Source organism: Delphinapterus leucas, chromosome 20, assembly GCF_059928025.1.
Source record: "Delphinapterus leucas isolate spDelLeu-1000000601 "Yukka" chromosome 20, BTC_Dleu_Yukka2, whole genome shotgun sequence".
In the NCBI taxonomy this organism is placed as follows: domain Eukaryota; kingdom Metazoa; phylum Chordata; class Mammalia; order Artiodactyla; family Monodontidae; genus Delphinapterus; species Delphinapterus leucas.
Window position 1 is genome coordinate 30,013,687 of NC_143148.1, and position 20,260 is coordinate 30,033,946.

The 20,260-nt window shown below is 36.7% G+C and overlaps 1 protein-coding gene across 22 annotated transcripts in view; it reads left to right on the plus strand.

The window, feature by feature from the left end:
• CHD9 (chromodomain helicase DNA binding protein 9) overlaps window positions 1-20,260 on the plus strand; it is a 236,622-nt gene that overhangs the window by 178,153 nt on the left and 38,209 nt on the right. For all 22 annotated transcript variants that reach the window (XM_022555138.3, XM_022555133.3, XM_022555136.3 and 19 more), the window contains 5 exons: window positions 5,882-5,992; window positions 10,481-10,677; window positions 11,139-11,338; window positions 16,002-16,161; window positions 16,603-16,692. In XM_022555138.3, coding sequence (XP_022410846.1) covers window positions 5,882-5,992; window positions 10,481-10,677; window positions 11,139-11,338; window positions 16,002-16,161; window positions 16,603-16,692 — 758 coding nt within the window. The remainder of the gene's footprint in view (window positions 1-5,881; window positions 5,993-10,480; window positions 10,678-11,138; window positions 11,339-16,001; window positions 16,162-16,602; window positions 16,693-20,260) is intronic.

Here is a 20,260-nt window from a genome sequence, read left to right on the forward strand (position 1 = left end):
TGTCTTGTTCCTGATCTTAGTGGAAATGCTTTCTGTTTTTCACCATTGAGGATGGTGTTGGCTGTTGGTTTGTCACATATGGCCTTTATTATGTTGAGGAAAGTTCTCTCTATGCCTACTTTCTGCAGGGGTTTTATCACAAATGGGTGTTGAATTTTGTCGAAAGCTTTCGCTGCATCTATTGAGATGATCATATGGTTTTTCTCCTTCAATTTGTTAATATGGTGTATCACGTTGATTGATTTGCATATATTGAAGAATCCTTGCATTCCTGGGATAAACCCCACTTGATCATGGTGTATCATCCTTTTAATGTGCTGTTGGATTCTCTTTGCTAGTATTTTGTTGAGGATTTTTGCACCTATGTTCATCAGTGATATTGGCCTGTAGTTTTCTTTCTTTGTGACACCCTTGTCTGGTTTTGGTATCAGGGTGATGGTGGCCTCGTAGAATGAGTTTGGGAGTGTTCCTCCCTCTGCTATATTTTGGAAGAGTTTGAGAAGGATAGGTGTTAGCTCTTCTCTAAATGTTTGATAGAATTTGCCTGTGAAGCCATCTGGTCCTGGGCTTTTGTTTGTTGGAAGATTTTTAATCACAGTTTCAATTTAAGTGCTTGTGATTGGTGTTTTCATATTTTCTATTTCTTCCTGATTCAGTCTTGGCAGGTTGTGCATTTCTAAGAATTTATCCATTTCCTCCAGGTTGTCCGTTTTATTGGCATAGAGTTGCTTGTAGCAATCTCTCATGATCTTTTGTGTTTCTGCAGTGTCAGTTGTTACTTCTTTTTCATTTCTAATTCTATTGATTTGAGTCTTCTCCCTTTTTTTCTTGATGAGTCTGGCTAATGGTTTATCAATTTTGTTTATCTTCTCAAAGAACCAGCTTTTAGTTTTATTGATCTTTGCTATCGTTTCCTTCATTTCTTTTTCATTTATTTCTGATCTGATCTTTATGATTTCTTTCCTTCTGCTAACTTTGGGTGTTTTTTGTTCTTCTTTCTCTAATTGCTTTAGGTGCAAGTTTAGGTTGTTTATTCGAGATGCTTCCTGTTTCTTAAGCTAGGATTGTATTGCTATAAACTTCCCTCTTAGAACTGATATTGCTGCATCCCATAGATTTTGGGTCGTCGTGTTTTCATTGTCATTTGTTTCTAGGTATTTTTTGATTTCCTCTTTGATTTCTTCAGTGATCTCTTGGTTATTTAGTAGTGTGTTGTTTAGCCTCTATGGGTTTGTGTTTTTTACAGTTTTTTTCCTGTAATTTATATCTAGTCTTATAGCGTTGTGGTCGGAATAGATACTTGATATGATTTCAGGTTTCTTAAATTTACCAAGGCTTGATTTGTGACCCAAGATATGATCTATCCTGGAAAATGTTCCATGAGCACTTGAGAAGATAGTGTATTCTGTTGTTTTTGGATGGAGTGTCCTCTAATTATCATTTACGTCCATCTTGTTTAATGTATCATTTAAAGCTTGTGTTTCCTTACTTCTTTTCGGTTTGGATGATCTGTCCATTGGTGAAAGTGGGGTGTTAAAGGTCCCCTACTATTATTGTGTTGCTGTCAATTTCCCCTTTTATGGCTGTTAACATTTGCCTTATGTACTGAGGTGCTCCTGTATTGGGTACATAAATATTTACAATTGTTACATCTTCTTGGATTGATCCCTTGACCATTATGTAGTGTCCTTCTTTGTCTCTTTGTAATAGTCTTTATTTTCAATTCTGTTTTGTCTGATAAGAGAATTGCTACTCCGGCTTTCTTTTGATTTCCATTTGCATGGAATATCTTTTTCCATCCCCTCACTTTCAGTCTGTATGTGTCCCTAGGTCTTAGGTGGGTCTCTTGTATATGGCATATATACGGGTCTTGTTTTTGTATCCATTCAGCCAGTCTGTGTCTTTTGGTTGGAGCACTTAATCCATATACATTTAAGGAAATTATCCATATTTATCTTCCTATTACCATTTTCTTAATTGTTTGGGGTTTGTTATTGTAGATCTTTTCCTTCTCCTTTGTCTTCCTGCCTAGAGAAGTTCCTTTAGCATTTGTTGTAAAGCTCGTTTCGTGGTGCTGAATTCTTGCTTGTCTGTAAAGGTTTTAATTTCTCCGTCGAATCTGAACGAGATCCTTGCTGAGTAGAGTAATCTTAGTTGTAGGTTTTTCCCTTTCATCACTTTAAATATGTCCTGCCACGCCCTTCTGGCTTGCAGAGTTTCTGCTGAAATATAAGCTGTTAACCTTATGGGGATTCCCTTGTACGTATGTTATTTATTGCTTTTCACTTGCTGCTTTTAATATTTTTTCTTTGTATTTAATTTTTGATGGTTTGATTAATATGTGTCTTGGCATGTTTCTCCTTGGATTTATCCCGTATGGGACTCTGTGCTTCCTGGACTTGATTGACTATTGCTTTTCCCATGTTAGGGAAGCTTTCAACTATAATCTCTTCAAATATTTTCTCAGTCCCTTTTTCTCTTCTTCTCCTAGGACCCCTATAATTCGAATGTTGGTGTGTTTAATGTTGTCCCAGAGGTCTCTGAGACTGTCCTGAATTCTTTTCACTCTTTTTTCTGCTCTGTGGTAGTTATTTACACTATTTTATCTTCCCGGTCACTTATCTGTTCTTCTGCTGCAGTTATTCTGCTGTTGATTCCTTGTAGAGAATTTTAAATTTCATTTATTGTGTTGGTCATCATTGTTTGCTCTTTAGTTTTTCTAGGTCCTTGTTAAACGTTTCTCATATTTTCTCCATTCTATTTCCAAGATGTTGGATCATCTTTACTATCATTACTCTGAATTCTTTTTCAGGTAGACCACCTATTTCCTCCTCATTTGTTTGGTCTGGTGGGTTTTTACTTTGCTGCTTCTTCTGCTGTTTATTTCTCTGTCTTCTCATTTTGCCTAACTTACTGCATTTGGGGTCTCCTTTTCACAGGCTGCAGGTTCATAGTTCTCGTTGTTTTTGGTGTCTGCCTCCCGTGGGTAAGGTTGGTTCAGTGGGTTGTGTAGGTTTCCTGGTGGAGGGGACTGGTGCCTGTGTTCTGGTGGATGAGGCTGGATCTTGGCTGTGTTTTGGGGTGTCTGTGAGCTTATTATGATTTTAGGCAGCCTCTCTGCTGATGGGTGGGGTTGTTTTCCTGTCTTGCTAGTTGTTTGGCATGGGGTGTCCAGCACTTTACCTTGCTGGTCGTTGAGTGGAGCTGGGTGTTAGCGTTGAGATGGAGATCTCTGGGAGAGCTCTCCCCAATTGACATTACGTGGGGCCGGGAGGTCTCTGCTGGACCAGTGTCCTGAATTCAGCTCTCCCACCTCAGAGGCTCAGACCTGACAGCCGCTTGGAGCACCAAGACCTTGTCAGCCACATGGCTGGCGAAACTGGGCTATGAGTTGGGTGTCAGCCACTGCCCTGTTGTAGCTCTGTCTCAGCTGTCTCCAAAGGTCACCCAGATACGTTGGGTTATTCCACCATTCCTCAGAACTTGCACATGCCAGTCTGGGATTTGTATATGTCCTCCTGATACTCTTCATTGAAATACCTTGCATTCATGGTGGTGAGAGATATGCTGATAGTGTTGGTTCTCTTCAGTTCAGAGACTGGAACAGTCTGAGCCTTCATGTGGCCAGGTTAGGAGCAGCTGGCCAACGGTCCCAAACTGATTACATGTCAGATTCCAAGACGGGTTTCTGCAGCGCCCGAGCAGTAGTCCCAAGCAGCCGCTCCGCTCAGCTGCAACACTCTGACTGGGGAATTTGGTGGGGCCCTCAAACAAGGATTTCTGCCGGCCCTATAGCCTGACTTCTCCACCCAGGCAAGGAGCTGAGGAGAGCATCTCCTGACTCCATCTCACCAGAGGAGCGGACACCTGGAAGCTCCTTCCATTTGTCCTTATAGAAGTTTAGCATGCATCTTTCAAGCCCTTTTGTTAAAGCATTATATATCTTCTCTGTATTTCATTTTTATAAAGCACTTTGATAAATTTTCTTTGAAGCAGCATATCTATTTTTAGGAACTTAAGTTGCAAATAATGGTTATTTATGAATCACAGTGTTGAACTATAATGTCTAAAATTAGGTCCAATGAAAAGATTTTATAATTTCTGCAACATTTAAGAAAATAAATCATTTATATTTTCTTTTATTCCTCTGTAATTTCTTAAGTTTTTACAATACTTATGCAGTATTTTTTTTGTAAGGAAAAGAGTTTTCAAAATAAAGTTAGGCAGGGGGCTTCCCTGGTGACGCAGTGGTTCAGAGTCCGCCTGCCGAAGTGGGGGACGCGGGTACGTGCCCCGGTCCGGGAGGATCCCACATGCTGCGGAGCAGCTGGGCCCGTGAGCCATGGCCACTGAGCCTGCGTGTCCAGAGCCTGTGCTCCGCAATTGGAGAGGCCACAACAGTGAGAGGCCCGCATACCGCAAATAAATAAATAAATAAAGATAGGCAATGACTCATTTTTCTGTATTTCTCATATTCTGTATTGCATTGTTTTAGGAGACGTATCTATGTAAAAATGGGATGGAAATAAAGTAGGAGAATACCAGAAAATGAACTGTCTAGGGCAAATAGGTTTGAAATTCTTCTTGTAACCTAATTTCTTAATGTTCATTTTTTTTTAATTATTTGTTTTAGCTACACTGGGTCTTTATTGTAGCACACAGGCTCTCTAGTTGCGGCACACGGGCTTGTGACCTGAGGGCTCTAAAGCATGCGGGTTCAGTAGTCATAGTGCATGAGCTTAGTTGCGGTATGTGGGATCTTAGTTGCCCCACCATAGATTGAACCCAGGCCCCCTGCGTTGGGAGTGTGGAGGTGTAACCACTGGACCACCTGGGAAGTCCCTATTCATGTAGTATTTCCTTTTTTTTTTTTTTTAACATCTTTATCAGAGTATAATTGCTTTACAATGGTATGTCAGTTTCTGCTTTATAACAAAGTGAATCAGCTATACATATATCCCCATATCTCCTCCCTCTTGCATCTCCCTCCCACCCTCCCTATCCCACCCCTCTAGGTGCTCACAAAGCACTGAGTGATCTCCCTGTGCTATGCAGCTGCTTCCCACTAGCTATTGATTTTACATTTGGTAGTGTATATATGTCCATGCCACTCTCTCACTTCGTCCCAGCTTAGCCTCCCCCCACCATGTCCTCAAGTCCATTCTCTACGTCTGCGTCTTTATTCCTGTCCTGCCCCTAGGTTCTTCAGAACCATTTTTTTTTTAGATTCCATATATATATGTCAGCATACGGTATTTGTTTTTCCCTTTCTGTCTTACTTCACTCCGTATGACAGACTCTGGGTCCATCCACCTCACTACAAATAACTCAATTTCATTTCTTTTTATAGCTGAGTAATATTCCATTGTATATATGTGCCACATTTTCTTTATCTATTCACTTGTCGATGGACACTTAGGTTGCTTCCATGTCCTGGCTATTGTAAATAGTGCTGCAGTGAGCATTGTGGTACATGACTCTTTTTGAATTATGATTTTCTCAGGGTATATGCCCAGTAGTGGGATTGCTGGGTTGTTGTGTAGTATTTCTAAAATGCAATATTGTATCCCGTATGGTTTTTTGACTAAAAAGGTTTGATCCCTGCTTACCCAAAGTTTAAAAGTCAAACAACAATAATAACTTCTTTAATTTTGCTCCTAAAACTCCAGCCTGTGTTGGTATTAAGCCTTTTGCCTTAAGCAGATGCTGTGCTATGTTTCAGACCATTGTAGTTTGAAGCATACTTTGAGTGTATGTGTGTATATCCTGAATTCAGATTCTGTCCACACTAAATGTGAAGAGATAAGGTTTTAGATATACTTTGATAGATTTTTCCTCTACGTTTCAAAACATTTTGAAAAACTACCATTATGTATTTCAGGCAAGTTTTGTGGCATCTGGAAATCGAACAGATATTTCCTTAGATGATCCCAACTTCTGGCAAAAATGGGCGAAAAAGGCAGAAATAGATATAGATGCCATCAGTGGTAGAGTAAGTATTTATTTCCCTTTAAAAAATATTACCTGTGGGAATACTTTGGTAATATTATTATAATATTTTAAGGTGTTCCACTATGTACTGACTGAAATAAATTTATCTGCATAAATAAATTGATACAGGGCTGTAGAATGATAACATTTAGTCAGGCACTGCTTCCGTTTAATTCTTCTGATATTTGTTGTGATAGGTTGTAATACGGTTAAAGTTTAATTTTGGAGGGTGTTTATGTTCTTAAAATTATAATATGTTTTTTAATTTTTAAAATGTCTTAAAATAATGGATTACTTTTATTTTGCTTTTTAACCTTCTTTTTGTTATTTTGGTGTCAGATACCATTAATGATTTAGTCAAATACAAAAGGAGAAAAAAAAAGCAGTCAAGAAAGTGGCATCTTCAGAATCTGACAAAGAACTATAAAAAATTTAAGATCCAATCCTACTTACGTACATAGATCTAGCTATGCTTAGTAAATATTATGAAATTTAAAACATAAAGTGGCATTTTTAAACTGTTTCTTTTATAACATCCCTTGGAGTTAAGGAAGAAAGGGCCAAAAAGCTAGCACAGAATTCGTGGAACTGATAATAACGTAACTGTTCACTTCAAAAGACATCTACCTGTCTAATAATTTATAGGAATCAATGTTTGTGAGCCTTACCTACTTCCAAAATAACTGCTAAATGATTAAAAGAAATTTATATTAAGCATTGATGCATGGGATCTATTTTAATAGATAACCTTATAAGATGATGAATAATGCCACTGCCCAATAATAATTATTATTTAATATATTTTGGAAATATGTATAATTCTGTATGAAACACTATAAAAAAGTAAATTAGAAAGAGATATTTATTAAAATGTTACTATTTTCATATTGGCATGTTTATATGCCTTAAAAAGTCAATGGAATTTGCAAACCACTATAAATTAATAGATGAATTAGTGAATTAACTGATAGAAGATAAATATGCCATTTAGCCTTCTTAAATATCAGTACTAACAGCAGTAGAAAAATACATGGAAGAGGAAGTCTACTTCGTAGTAGAAAAAAAGATTTAGAACACTTAGGGGAATACCTACTGGACGTATATGATTTCAGTAAAGTAAATTACCAAACTTAATTGTGAGATTTGTCAATTGGGAAGAAAAACTACATATTTTAAACATTTGTAGGTTGAGTTAATAAACATAGAAATGCAGCCCCAATCAAAATGTTAATAAGTTCATATAACCAGACAAAATCTAAAATTACCCTGGAAGAATAAATACTCAACAATATTAAATCCACTTTTAGGAATCTGTCTTACAGCAATAATCACACATGTACAATGATAATGTAGTACAGTGATGTACATCACAACATTTTTCATTTTAGAACAAAATTAGAAACTAATTGGTACTTTTACACTGTCTAATGCAGTAAGTAAAAATAATCATGTATCCCTGTGTACTCACATAGAGCTCTAAGACAAGACAGTTAACTTTAAAAAGAGAGAGGCCTTCCCTGGTGGCGCAGTGGTTGAGAGTCCACCTGCCGATGCAGGGGACATGGGTTCGTGCCCTGGTCCAGGAAGATCCCACATGCCGCAGAGCGGCTGGGCCCGTGAGCCATGGCCGCTGGGCCTGCGCATCCGGAGCCTGTGCTCCGCAACGGGAGAGGCCACAACAGTGAGAGGCCTGCGTACCACAATAAAAAAAAAAAAGAGAGAGAGAGAAATAGAACAATACTTACAGTGTGATGTTTGTTTATGATTTTTCAAAAGTATTATAATGGTAATACGCAGACACTCGTACATTTGTGCTGAATCCAGCTAGAGCACACTGTGAGCCAAGTACCATTCTCACATTAGGGCTAAAATGAACAAGACAGATGAAGCACTACTTAATAGAGCTTACAAATTCTGGTGGGTAAGTAAACAAATATATAAGATAATTTCTGAGACTGAAGAAAATAAAATGGCAAGATGGTAGAGAATGCCTGGAGGAGTGTAGATAGCATTAGGAAAAGTGGTCAAGGGAGGTCACTCTGAGGGGACATCTGTGCTGAGACTTGAATGATGAGAACCAGCCAACAGTGTAAAGACATGAGATAAAAGCTTTCAAGGTAGAGGGAATGGCAGTGAGCCATTGTTTGAAATAAGCTTACAGTGTTCCAGAAATAGAAATGGCATTGTGTCGGAATGAAGGGGGATAGTGAGAGGGGTGACAGGTTAGGTCAGAGATGATAGGTATGGCTCATTTCAATAGGGCCTTATAGATTATCCTAAGGGGTTATGGATTTTATAAATAAACTTATATGAGCATATAGTCATGTAATACTTTGCAGTTATGTTTTCTAATTTGTACTCTTCAAAAATTTTATAATTTTCTGACAAGAAGTACCATGAAGACAGACTGGCATTACTTACTATATGTTAAAACATAAAAGCATATTAACATGTTATAAAGGAACCATGATACTGAGAGAAATGTATACAGAGCAAAGAATAGAATAAGGACAGGAGAAGGTCAAATTATAGGATGTAAATAAAGAAATAGCATTAGAGAAAAAGGGGTTATTTAATAATCATGATTAAAATTTGAGTTAGCGTTGGGGAAACATTTTAATAATATACTCTATGCCAAGTAAACTCCAATTTGTGATAAAAAATTTATTTTTGAAACAAAGCATGAAAAAATAGTAAAAATAGATTTCTATTTTATCAAATATTTGGTGGGAAGACATTCTAAATTAGAAACAAACCACAAAGGGAAATAATTGGCATATTCAAATATATGACTAAAAATTATGTAATGGAAAAATAAAATTGCAATCAGACTGGTGACTATTTGTAGCAGAAGTATATATGAAAGTTAATATTTTTATTATATAAAAGCTAATGTAAATTGATCACAAGTAGAAATAAATCAAAATCTTAAAAGATTATGGGCAAAAAACACTTGAAAATTTACTCAAGAGAAAATACAATTATGGTTGTTTTTTTTTAAGTTGGGACCAGGGAAAGGGACAACTCTTTCTTTTTTTTAATTAAGTAATTATATTTTTTGAAGTAGGTTGATTTACGATGTTTTAGTTTCAGGTGTACAACAAAGTGTTTGTTATAAATACATAATTTTTTTTCAGATTCTTTTAAGCTTATTACAAAATACTGAGTATAGTTCCCTGTGTTATACAGTAGGTCCTTGTCAACTCTTTCTTATATAGAAGGTGCCAATTAATAAATGTAGAAGGAATAAGAGAAATAGAAAATCTCAATCCACCCCATTGATGAATTCTAAAATTAGTGTGTAGAATATAAGGAGAAACAGAATTTTTATATATCTTCAAAGTATATCTTCCAAAATATTTATTAATTACAAAAGGAAAATAGTAAGTTTACAGTGGAAAAACTTAATAGAGAAGGCTAATGTCACCAGTATTAAGACATATTAACATTATGTACCCCTTTAAGTTCAGTGCACTGTGGTCATACTACTGTGAGACAGCAGAACCTACATGGTCTGGTCCCTGCTTCCCCTCCTAGCGTTTACCGTCTCCTGCTCTAGGACTTGAACGTAGAATACCTTTTCAGGTCCATTACTGTTTTCTTCACTTATAATGCCATCTCCTCCTTGGATGCCTAGTAAACTACTTCTCATTCTTGAAGATCTCTTTCTAGTATCACTACTTTGTAAATCTTTCTGACTTTTCTGGCACCCATCTTATAAAATATTGCATCCTGAATAGCATTTATTTGTTTACACATTAAACTGAGCCTCAAGACTGTGAATTTCTCATGAGCAGAAAGCTATCTTAGTCATAGGCCATAACATAGTGCCTAACTTAGAGAAATTGCTCAATAAAGATAAAAGTTTGTCAACTTATGTTGTTTTGAATGAATTAAACTTCATTGACCATAGTGAGGTTCATATACTTATTACTTTGCTTGTTGTAGATTAATGTAAGTCTTTTGGAAAGCACTGAAACATGATTCTGGATCCATAAAATAATTATGCCCTTTGACCAATATTTCCATTTTTGGATATTTCACTTCCTTTGGACTTATCTTTAGGATAAACTTAGATTACAAAGATTTACTTTTTAGCATTATATATTTTAAAAATTTAAAACAATCTATTTGTATTAATTCAAATTACATTATGAATTAATTAGGTAAAGAAAATTATGATGCATAAATTCAGTTTAAAATATAGTTTATAGTTGTAGAAGCACAATACAGTAACTTTCATATTAATAAAGCCATATACCAAATTTTTTTATCCTATGATTGTAATATGAAATTATGACAAATGGTAATAAGGATTTTAAAGGAATAAAAAAATTTTATGTTGATTTGGTAGGTCAGTGGAATTGTTAGTAATTTGTTCTGGCTTTATAAAATTATTGTTTGTACAGTTTGAAAGGTAAAAATGTAAAATATTGTTATAAGCAAAATAATAAAAGGACCTTCAAGTAATAGCTGTTAAATTTTACAGAACAGCTTGGTTATTGACACTCCAAGAATTAGGAAGCAAACAAGACCCTTCAGTGCTACAAAAGATGAATTGGCTGAATTATCTGAAGCTGAAAGTGAAGGAGATGAAAAGCCCAAACTCCGGAGACCCTGTGAGCGTTCCAATGGCTATGGAAGAACTGAATGCTTTAGAGTAGAGAAAAATCTGCTAGTTTATGGGTAAAATATTATTTTTAATGTTTACTGTTAGTAGTCTGGTGTACAAATTTATGGGAAACATATACTATATTCTAATAGGCATTTTATCTTGTTAGAATCAATAAAATGCATTTTTTAAGTACCATGAATTTATATATTTAACATATACTTAATAGCAATTGATGAGATATCTTTAAATTTTAATATTATAAATGTATTGCTAATATCAAACTCCTTGTTGTTCTTAGATTTGCATATTCAGTAACAAAATGGATAATGTTTTTATCCATTATTGAATAAAATATACTAGAAATTACTATACCATGACTCTGCAGTTTATTCTATGGGGGAAAAAACTTTAGTAGGTAAATTCTATCAGTGACAAAGTGTGTTTTTTGCAGGTTTCAGGCCTTTTATCCATGAGTTATGTTTTCTCTAGGATTTCACCCAATATTAATATAAATATACCTTTTTTTAACTAGGTGGGGCCGATGGAGAGAGATTCTGTCTCATGGCCGTTTTAAAAGGCAGCTAAATGAGCACGATGTGGAAATAATTTGCCGAGCCCTCTTAGCTTATTGCCTTGTTCACTACCGAGGAGATGAGAAAATTAAAGGCTTCATATGGGATCTCATTACTCCAACCGAAGATGGGCAGACACGAGAGCTACAAAATCATCTAGGTAAGAACATTCTTTTATTTCCTTTTTAAATTTAGTTTTAGTTATGTAAGTAGCACTTAACATAGTACCCTATAAAATATCGAAGCATTTCAGATAATGGTAAAGAACCCTTAAGCTTCACTCTTTTTTTTTTTTTGCGGTACGCGGGCCTCTCATTGCTGTGGCCTCTCCCGTTGCGGGGCACAGGCTCCGGACACGCAGGCTCAGCGGCCATGGCTCACGGGCCTAGCTGCTCCACGGCATGTGGGATCTTCCTGGACCGGGGCATGAACCCGTGTCCCCTGCATCGGCAGGCGGACTCTCAACCACTGTGCCACCAGGGAAGCCCAAGCTTCACTCTTAATTCAGGTCCCATGTTGGAAAGGACCAGTGTTATCGGTTTGGTTGGGTTTTATATACTGTTATCAAACATGTATTTGTTTACAAGTTGTTGACCCAGTAGTATGTCTTAGAGGTCATCCCATCTGTATTCATGTAGATCTATTTTATTTTTTAAACTCCTGCTTAGTAGTCCATAGTATGGATATTTCTTAATTCATTTAGCATCTCCTTTGATGATGGGCATTTAGGATGTTTCCAATTTTAGATAATTGAAAAACAGGTTTTAGTGAAGATCCTTTTACGTTCCTCCTTGTGCACAGGAATAAATCTTCCACTAAAGTAAATATCAAGAAATGGAATTGTTGAGGTACGACATATATACGTCCTTAGGACCTAAAATGTGGTCTGTGTGTTAACAGCATCAGCATCTCCCAGGAGCTTCTTAGAAATGCAGAATCTTAGACCTCAGACTTACTACATCAGAATCTACATTTTAACAAGTTCTTCAGCAATTAGTATGTATATTACAATTTGGAACACTGTGGTATATACATTTAAAATTGTTACAACTATTTTAATTTGCTGTCAGATGTGGCTGTGTCAATTTATAGTCCCATCAGAGATATATATACAAGTAGCATTTGCTGCATAACCCTACGAACATTCTTTTTTGCGTAAAATAATTGAATTTTCTATAAAGATAAAAAGATTACTATGCCCTTAGATTGGTGTTACAATTTTATTCTATTTAATCAACAAATACCTGTTAAAGTGCCTGTTCTGCGCTTCTTGTGCAAAGTACTGGGAAGATGAGAAGGAACAACACAGACAAGATCCCTGAGCTCATGAACCTGGTCAGGCAGACAGACATAATAAGAAAGCAGATAAATTACCTAAGTAATTATAGATTATGATGAGTACTGTGAAGTAAATAAACTAAGTGCTGAGATTGAGAACAACAGAAAGCACCTAGTTTACATTAGGGTGGTCACTGGAGGTCTATCTTAATAGGAGGCAATGAAATTATTAATGTGAAGAGCTGACTTCTGGTAAAGATGGAAGATTCACACAAATATAATTTCACTCTTCCTTGAAACCCAACTTATATGTCAATAAAGGGAAAAAAATTCAAGGCATCAAGCTTTATAAATTGTACAGGTATAAATTTTAGTTTATTTAACAAATAAATAGTGGAAGGGGAGGAAATGGGGAGGGTATCTATAAACCATTGGTTCACACCAGACATGATCTTGTGCCCCAATCTTGTTCCCACCCTGGGTTGTCACAGCTTTGAGCATGTTAATGGCATCTAGTTTGTAGAGACCACAAGAGCACAGACTGCCCCTACAGTGAAAAACTGTGCAGCTCAAAATAGCAATAGTGCCAAGATTGAAAACCCTGCTATAACCTGAAAGATGTTTATGAGTCCTCAGCCAGTTGCAGTGTGTGGGCCTTATTTGGATCCTGATTGAAGCAAACAGCCCAGGAGAAATTTGTCTATTATCTTTATTAGATAATTCTAAATTTGAATAGTAAATATTAAGTACGTGTCATTGCATTTCTTAGGGCTGATGATGGTATTGTAGTTTTTTGTTTTGTTTTTAAGGAAGCCTTATATTTTACATATGTTAAAAGATACTCAGACATTTATTAATGAAGTGGTGGTTGTCTTCGATTTATTTCAAAATAGTGTTGGAGGTTGGGGAACAAACAGGATATAGATGAAGCCAAATTGGCTATGAATTCATAATTAATGAAGTTGGATGATAGGATCTGGTGATCCATCATATTATTCCATTTATTTTTGTATATGCTTAATTCCATAATTTTAAAATAAATAAGGATAAACCCTTAAAAGTAGAGAGAATGGAAAAGGAATTTTGGAACCTAGAAGCATTAGATTAGTGATGACTAACTTAACCAACCAGAGAGAGCTGAATCTTAGGTCAACAGTAGGAAAGGGCAACAACCAACTGATTTGCTTCATAGATTATCTAAAAGTTTCAGGAGTTTGTGACATCCGTGACCTCTGAAAGTGGATATAAAGGACAGGGGCTTTGATTTAAAGTTGTTTAAAAGGGGGATCAGATCCCTAAATACCCTTTTCAACTCCATGTAGCCATGGCGAAGATTGACTGAATGTTTATTCTCTGGAGAAGATAAAATAGAGAATGTCTGCATTTCATTGGTATTTGCAACATGGAGCTACTAAATGGCTGTTAAATGAATATGTATACTGGACAGTGTCATACTCAAGGAAGAAAACTAAGGAATTGTCCTTGGTGAATATGACCAGACCAAAACCTAAAGATAAGGACAGGAAAAAACAGCTGGATTACCCTTCAAAGAGTCAACAGTTACCTCCGCTCATTCAGCCTGTCTATCAACTTTTCTGTCATTCTTAAATATGAGCAAATAACCAAGGGTATCAGGCATCTGAGGAACGTCTCCAACATGAGAGAGAGACTAAAAACAAACCACTAAAATGAACTTGTAGGAAACAAAGACTGTGAAAGGAGAAGACAACTTTTTAAAAAATATCATTAATATCTGCAAAGATACTTCAGATATACTATGATTTTGAAAAAAGACAAAAGTACTGTAGAAACATTCAAGACACAGACCTTTTAAAAATTACAAATTAACATGTAAAAATTAACATGCAGTTACATGAAAAAACATAGGATTAAATGATGAATCTGAGGAGATTATGGTAGGGAGAAATTTTTTTTTTGGAGAAATTTAAAAATATAAAACATCTCCATATTTTATTAGGAAAATTTCAATATGTGTATTTTTAGATATGCACTGTTTAGTTTCCAAACCACCAAGGGTCAGGAGGACTAGAATACAGAGCATTATTAACATAGACTAAAATGCAATTTAAGATGGAAGCATTAATTGAGATTAAAAAAGGATACTACATAATAAAAAAGACTAATCCATAAAAGAAGATATAACAAAATGAACCTGTATGCACTGAACAAAATAGTATCAAAATATAAAGGCAAAACCCACCAAAATCCTAAGGAAAAATGGGACAGACCTACGTAGTGCTTCTATTTACCATTGTGATGAAACTCCTAGCTGGTAGAAAATGGCAGGGAAAAGATATGAGACAAGAATTGAAAGGAAGAAGCACAACTGTATTATTTGTAATCGTGAAAACTTGTAAGTGAAACAACTCCAGCATAGTTGAAGAATAATATGCAGGTGATATAGTCATAGAATAGATTTTTACACAGCAGTTAAAATGGATGAATTAGAGCCTCCATGAATCAGCAAGTATTTATAAATCTCAGAAAAAAATTAAATATAATAAATAAGTTACAGAATTGCATGTATAATGTAATGAAAGCTTAAATACTGAATATTTCTCCAACACACAAGTATAAACGTGTATGAAATGAAAATCAAATTCAGGGTAGTGACTATGTCTGGGAAGGAAAGAGTGAATTGGACTTTATGTATTATTTCCTTTAATAAAAAACTGACCAGGGCTTCCCTGGTGGTGCAATGGTTGAGAATCTGCCTGCCAATGCAGGGGACACAGGTTCGAGCCCTGGTCTGGGAAGATCCCACATGCCGCGGAGCAACTGGGCCCGTGAGGCACAACTACTGAGCCTGCGCGTCTGGAGCCTGTGCTCCGCAACAAGAGAGGCCACGACAGTGAGAGGCCCGTACACCGCGATGAAGAGTGGCCCGCGCACCGTGAAGAAGAGTGGCCCCCACTTGCCACAACTAGAGAAAGCCCTCGCACAGAAACGAAGACCCACCACAGCCAAAAATAAATAAATTAATTTTTTAAAAAAACTGACCAAATATGGAATATGTTAATTAAGATTAAGAGTGGGAATACTTTTTTTATTTTTGACATATTTCACAACAAAAATGTCAAAGAAATCAAATGAATTTAGCTCTCTTAAACAGGAACCCCACAAAACCTAATCCATGTTATTAGTAACAATCAGTTTTGAAAATCAAGAGGCCACAACTTGTGTTTTTGTAACTAAGGAAGCAAAAAGTAAAGCAGAGGGAAAGGTTTGATCTTTCAGTTTTTACATTTGGAAAAAAAATGTTTTGCAACATAGAGGTAATCAGAATGATTAATTGGGGATATGAAATTGAGTGGTTGGCAGAAATTGTGTTAATATGTGTGTGGTATCGTGGACTTATCTTGTGATTGAGTTTATATTTTTACCATTAATATTTCAAAGATCTCTGTATAGCCTACACAGACCTCTGAAAGTCTCCAGAAATTTCTTCCATTGAAAAAATGTTTCAAATTGACCGTCTTTATACAAATTATCCCTGATTTCATTTGTCCTTCTCATTTTAACAGGCCTGTCAGCCCCTGTACCCAGAGGTCGAAAAGGGAAGAAAGTAAAGACTCAAACAAGCTCATTTGATATACAAAAAGCAGAATGGCTTCGAAAATACAATCCTGAGCAGCTACTTCAAGATGAAGGCTACAAAAAACATATAAAACACCACTGTAATAAGTAGGTAGTAGGGTATTTTTAACACAACCCATTGCAAGTTTACTTCTGAATTTATTAACAATCTTAAAGCATGCTGATTTTGAGTACAGAGACAGTGTGGTCTAGGACCAATCCTAATCTTATTCTTACCAGGGTATCCTTCAGCAAATCATGGTACCTCTTGTGTCACTTTTCATCAGCAGAGAGAGAAAAAAAACTGGCCTCCAAGTGATCTCATTATATCTTACTTGGATATTAAATAATGATGATTGTAAAGATTTTGAAGAAACCTATTTTATATATATGATAGTAATGAGGTTTATTTAATCAGAAGTAATTATTATTATTTCATTATAAAAATTTTGTATACAAATTCTTTTCTAATTTTAACCCCATGGATGAATTTTCTTTAATGATTAATGTCTTTGTGTCTTTTGTTTTTTTTTCCCCCCTCATTTTTAGAGTTTTGCTTCGTGTAAGAATGCTATATTATCTAAAGCAAGAAGTCATTGGAAATGAGTGTCAGAAAGTGTTTGATGGAGTTGATGCAAGGTAAATTAAATAGCATGTTTATTTTTCAGCAACATAATGAGGCAAAAGTTAAATGACCAGAAAATTGTATATTAAGTGAATGCTTATTCAGTGAAATTCACAGGAAGAAAAATCTACCAAACTTAGAGTGACCTTTGCCATTTTGTTGCCTTTCGTCTATTAATCTCATCGTTGGCTCTGTCGCTGAAAGTTATCATAAGAATAATAACATTAGCATTAGTAATAGCTTCCTGCTACCAAATCTAAAACTTAACCTTCCTCCCTCTTACTGCAGTGACTTTTACATCCTCATATGATCCATCCAGCACCTTAGTCTCTCAGTTCCTTGACCTTTATCTACAATCATCTTCTTTCCTCTCCACCACAGCCACACACGCACACAATCACATACTTAATCTTACTATCACCAGTAACAGCATTACCTCTTCAATCTGCATTTCAGCTGTCACTTATTTCCTTCAGACTCACTTAACTTGGGTACTTTTCACTCTCATTCTCTAATTTCATCACGATGTCCCCCATCTTATCCATCTCCACCTTCATGCCCCTGTCTCCTCATTATAAACCTGCATTCTGTAGTCCAGCAGCGTACTCACTAACTGAGATTCTTTGCCTGATTTCCCCTCTGTTCTACATTCGTGGCACAACCCCAACTCATGTTAAACTGAAAAATCGTTTTACCCCTTGCCTATACCTAAGCAGTTGAACATGGCTGGAGAAAATCACACAAACCCTGCCGAATGACTAACTTCAAATTGATGAGCATTGATCTCAAGCAAAATTAAACACAAGTAAGCTGTTTAACCACCATGACTAGGAAGTTCACTTACCTACTCTTCAAGAGGACCATTCTACACCTCTCTCCTCAAGCCATCTTCCTGTCCCACCAGCATCACCCTCCAATAATGACTTTGCTATATATATTTCACAGAGAAAACAGAAACAATCAGACAAGAGCTACCTTCAGTTCTACTTGTCATATGTGTCCCCCTATTTATTCCTTCCCTTGGGATGCAGTAGAAATCCTCCTCCTCCTAAGAGCAACCCTTATGCTTGGAACTTGTTTCTTACCTTTTAAGGACTTTACGCCTGTAATCACCTTCTGAATCATTCTCTTGGCATATATACATTCCTTAATATCATGTATCATACATACATCGTACTACTCCATTTCTCCACTCCCCTTCATGAAAATAAAGAGTTGTCTGTGTTGACAGTCTCTACTTCTTTACCTTGCATCTTCTCTTCAATCTATTCCAATTAATCTTTCATCTCCACTCTCCCGCTGAAATGATTTTTAATCAGGCCACTAATAACCTACCATGAGGTCAGTCTCTCAACTTATTCTACTTCTCCCTTCTTGAAGTGATGTCTTCAGTACACATCCTTGCTGCTACCACCTGGTTGTCCTTTTTTCCATATTGGTCTTTCCTTTGCATTTTCCTTTGCTAGCTCTTATTTCTCTAATAGATCTCTAGACGTTGGATTGACCAAGACGTGTGTCCTCAGCTTTTTTATCTGTACTTTCCCTTTCAGTAAACTCATGCAACCTCATCATATTAAATATGATCTTTACACAGATGACAGTCAGATTTACATGTTCATCCCAGACGTTTCCCCTCAGCTCTAAGCTCTGAGTTAGCTGCTTCTAAACATTTCCACTTGAAAAATCTAATTAACAGCTCAAACTTCCCGTGTATCTCCCAAATCTGTCTCCTATTCTTTCCTCCCCACCTTCACACATACAAGCCTTCTCCATCCTACTAAATGTACCACCCAGTTGCTCTGGTATCATTCTTGATTCTTCTCTTCTCCTCAAACCCTACAGGAACACTTGTTAGCTTGACAAAGTATATGCCAAACCTGAGCACTTTTCACTCTCCTCTGCTAACTCCCTGGTCCAAGCCACCATTATCTCGTGTTTAGACTTTTTCAGTGGCCTCCTAAGTGAGTCTCTTTGCCTCTTCTTTTTCCAAGAGTTGTTGGGTATTTTTTTGGCTGCACTACGCAGCATACAAGATCTTAGTTCCCGGACAAGGGATCAAACCCAGGCCCCCTGCAGTGGAAGAACAGAGTCCTAACCACTACTGGACCACCAGGGATTTCCCATCTTTGCCTCTTATTTTGCCTCTCTACAGTCAGACCTTCACACAGCAGCCAGAGTGATCTTTCTAAAGCAAAAATCAGGCCAAAGCACTTCTTAAAACCTTCCAGTTGCTTCTCATTTCTCTTAGAATAAAGCCCAATCCTACAGTGCCCTACATAACTCTGGGACCTCTTCCTCCATTCTGTCCCTCATCCACAATGTTCCTCCAACATGTCAGGCTCATTCTGTGCTGTTCCCCCTACTACAAATATTCTTTCCCTTAATCTTCCACAGAACTGCCCCTTCATATCATGCAGGTCTCAGCTTAAGTTTCACCTCTTCAGATAGGCCTTCCCTGCCCACGCTAGCTAAAGCAGCCCACCAGTCACCCACTATTATTTAACCTTATTTTATCTCATTCATGTTGCCTACTAGTATTAAAAATAATATTTATTTTTTAAATTGTATTTCCCCTATCATTACAATTTAAGCTGGTTGAAGGTGAAGTATGCTATCTGTCTTATTGATCATTGTGTTCCCAGCCCCTAGAATCTGGGAAATAGTAACACCCAGTAAATACTTGTTGACTAATTGACTCCTCTTTTTCCTTGGTCTGACTGCATTCAATCCCCTTGTGATTTCCCAGGAACTGTACTGTGATCTATGAATTATCCTCTTTCATTATTCTTTCCCTCTCTGGCTTCTCATTTGGATTTTAAGATATTTACATCTCTTTCAACACACACACACATGCACATGCACACACACACTCACACACACCACTTTTGCACCCAGTTCTTCTCAGACTACCATATTATTACTCTCCTTGGTTTCACAGCCAAACTTTTTTTAAAGAAGTATCTGTATTTGCTGTCCTCTTTTTCTTTTCTCGCATTCACTGTACATTCCACTACAGTTCAGCTTCTACCCCCTCACTCCACCACCTACTTTAAGAAGTTCTTCACCCACATTCTCACTGCTAAATTTGATGGATATATCATAGTGTTTATCTTATTTACCTTTATTGATCACTTCCATATTATTAGAATGTGTCTGTGATACCATTCTCCTGTAGATTTTCTTTTTAGCTTTCTGCTTGCCACTTTTCATTTTCAGTCTTCTCTTCCACCTGTCTCTTAAATGTGTTCACATAGGCTCTCTCGTCGCTTACTCTTGGGTGTTCACATCTTTTCTGCAGCATCAATTTGTATTTCCATACTGATGACTTCCGAACCTAATTCTAGCCCACATCTCTCTTCAGAACTTTAGATCTGCATTTGTCAAATATGCCATGGTTACTAATGCCTCCAGGCCTTTGCATTCTTGCAGGAACATTCTCTTCCCCATTTTCTTTCATTTTCCCTCTCTTACTGCTCAGCCAACATCAACTCAGGCTCCCTGTCCTCTCATGTCTGGGTAAAGCACATACCCAGAGTGCCCTGTCACAGCATTCATCACAGGCATTGAAGAGGTTTTGCAGAT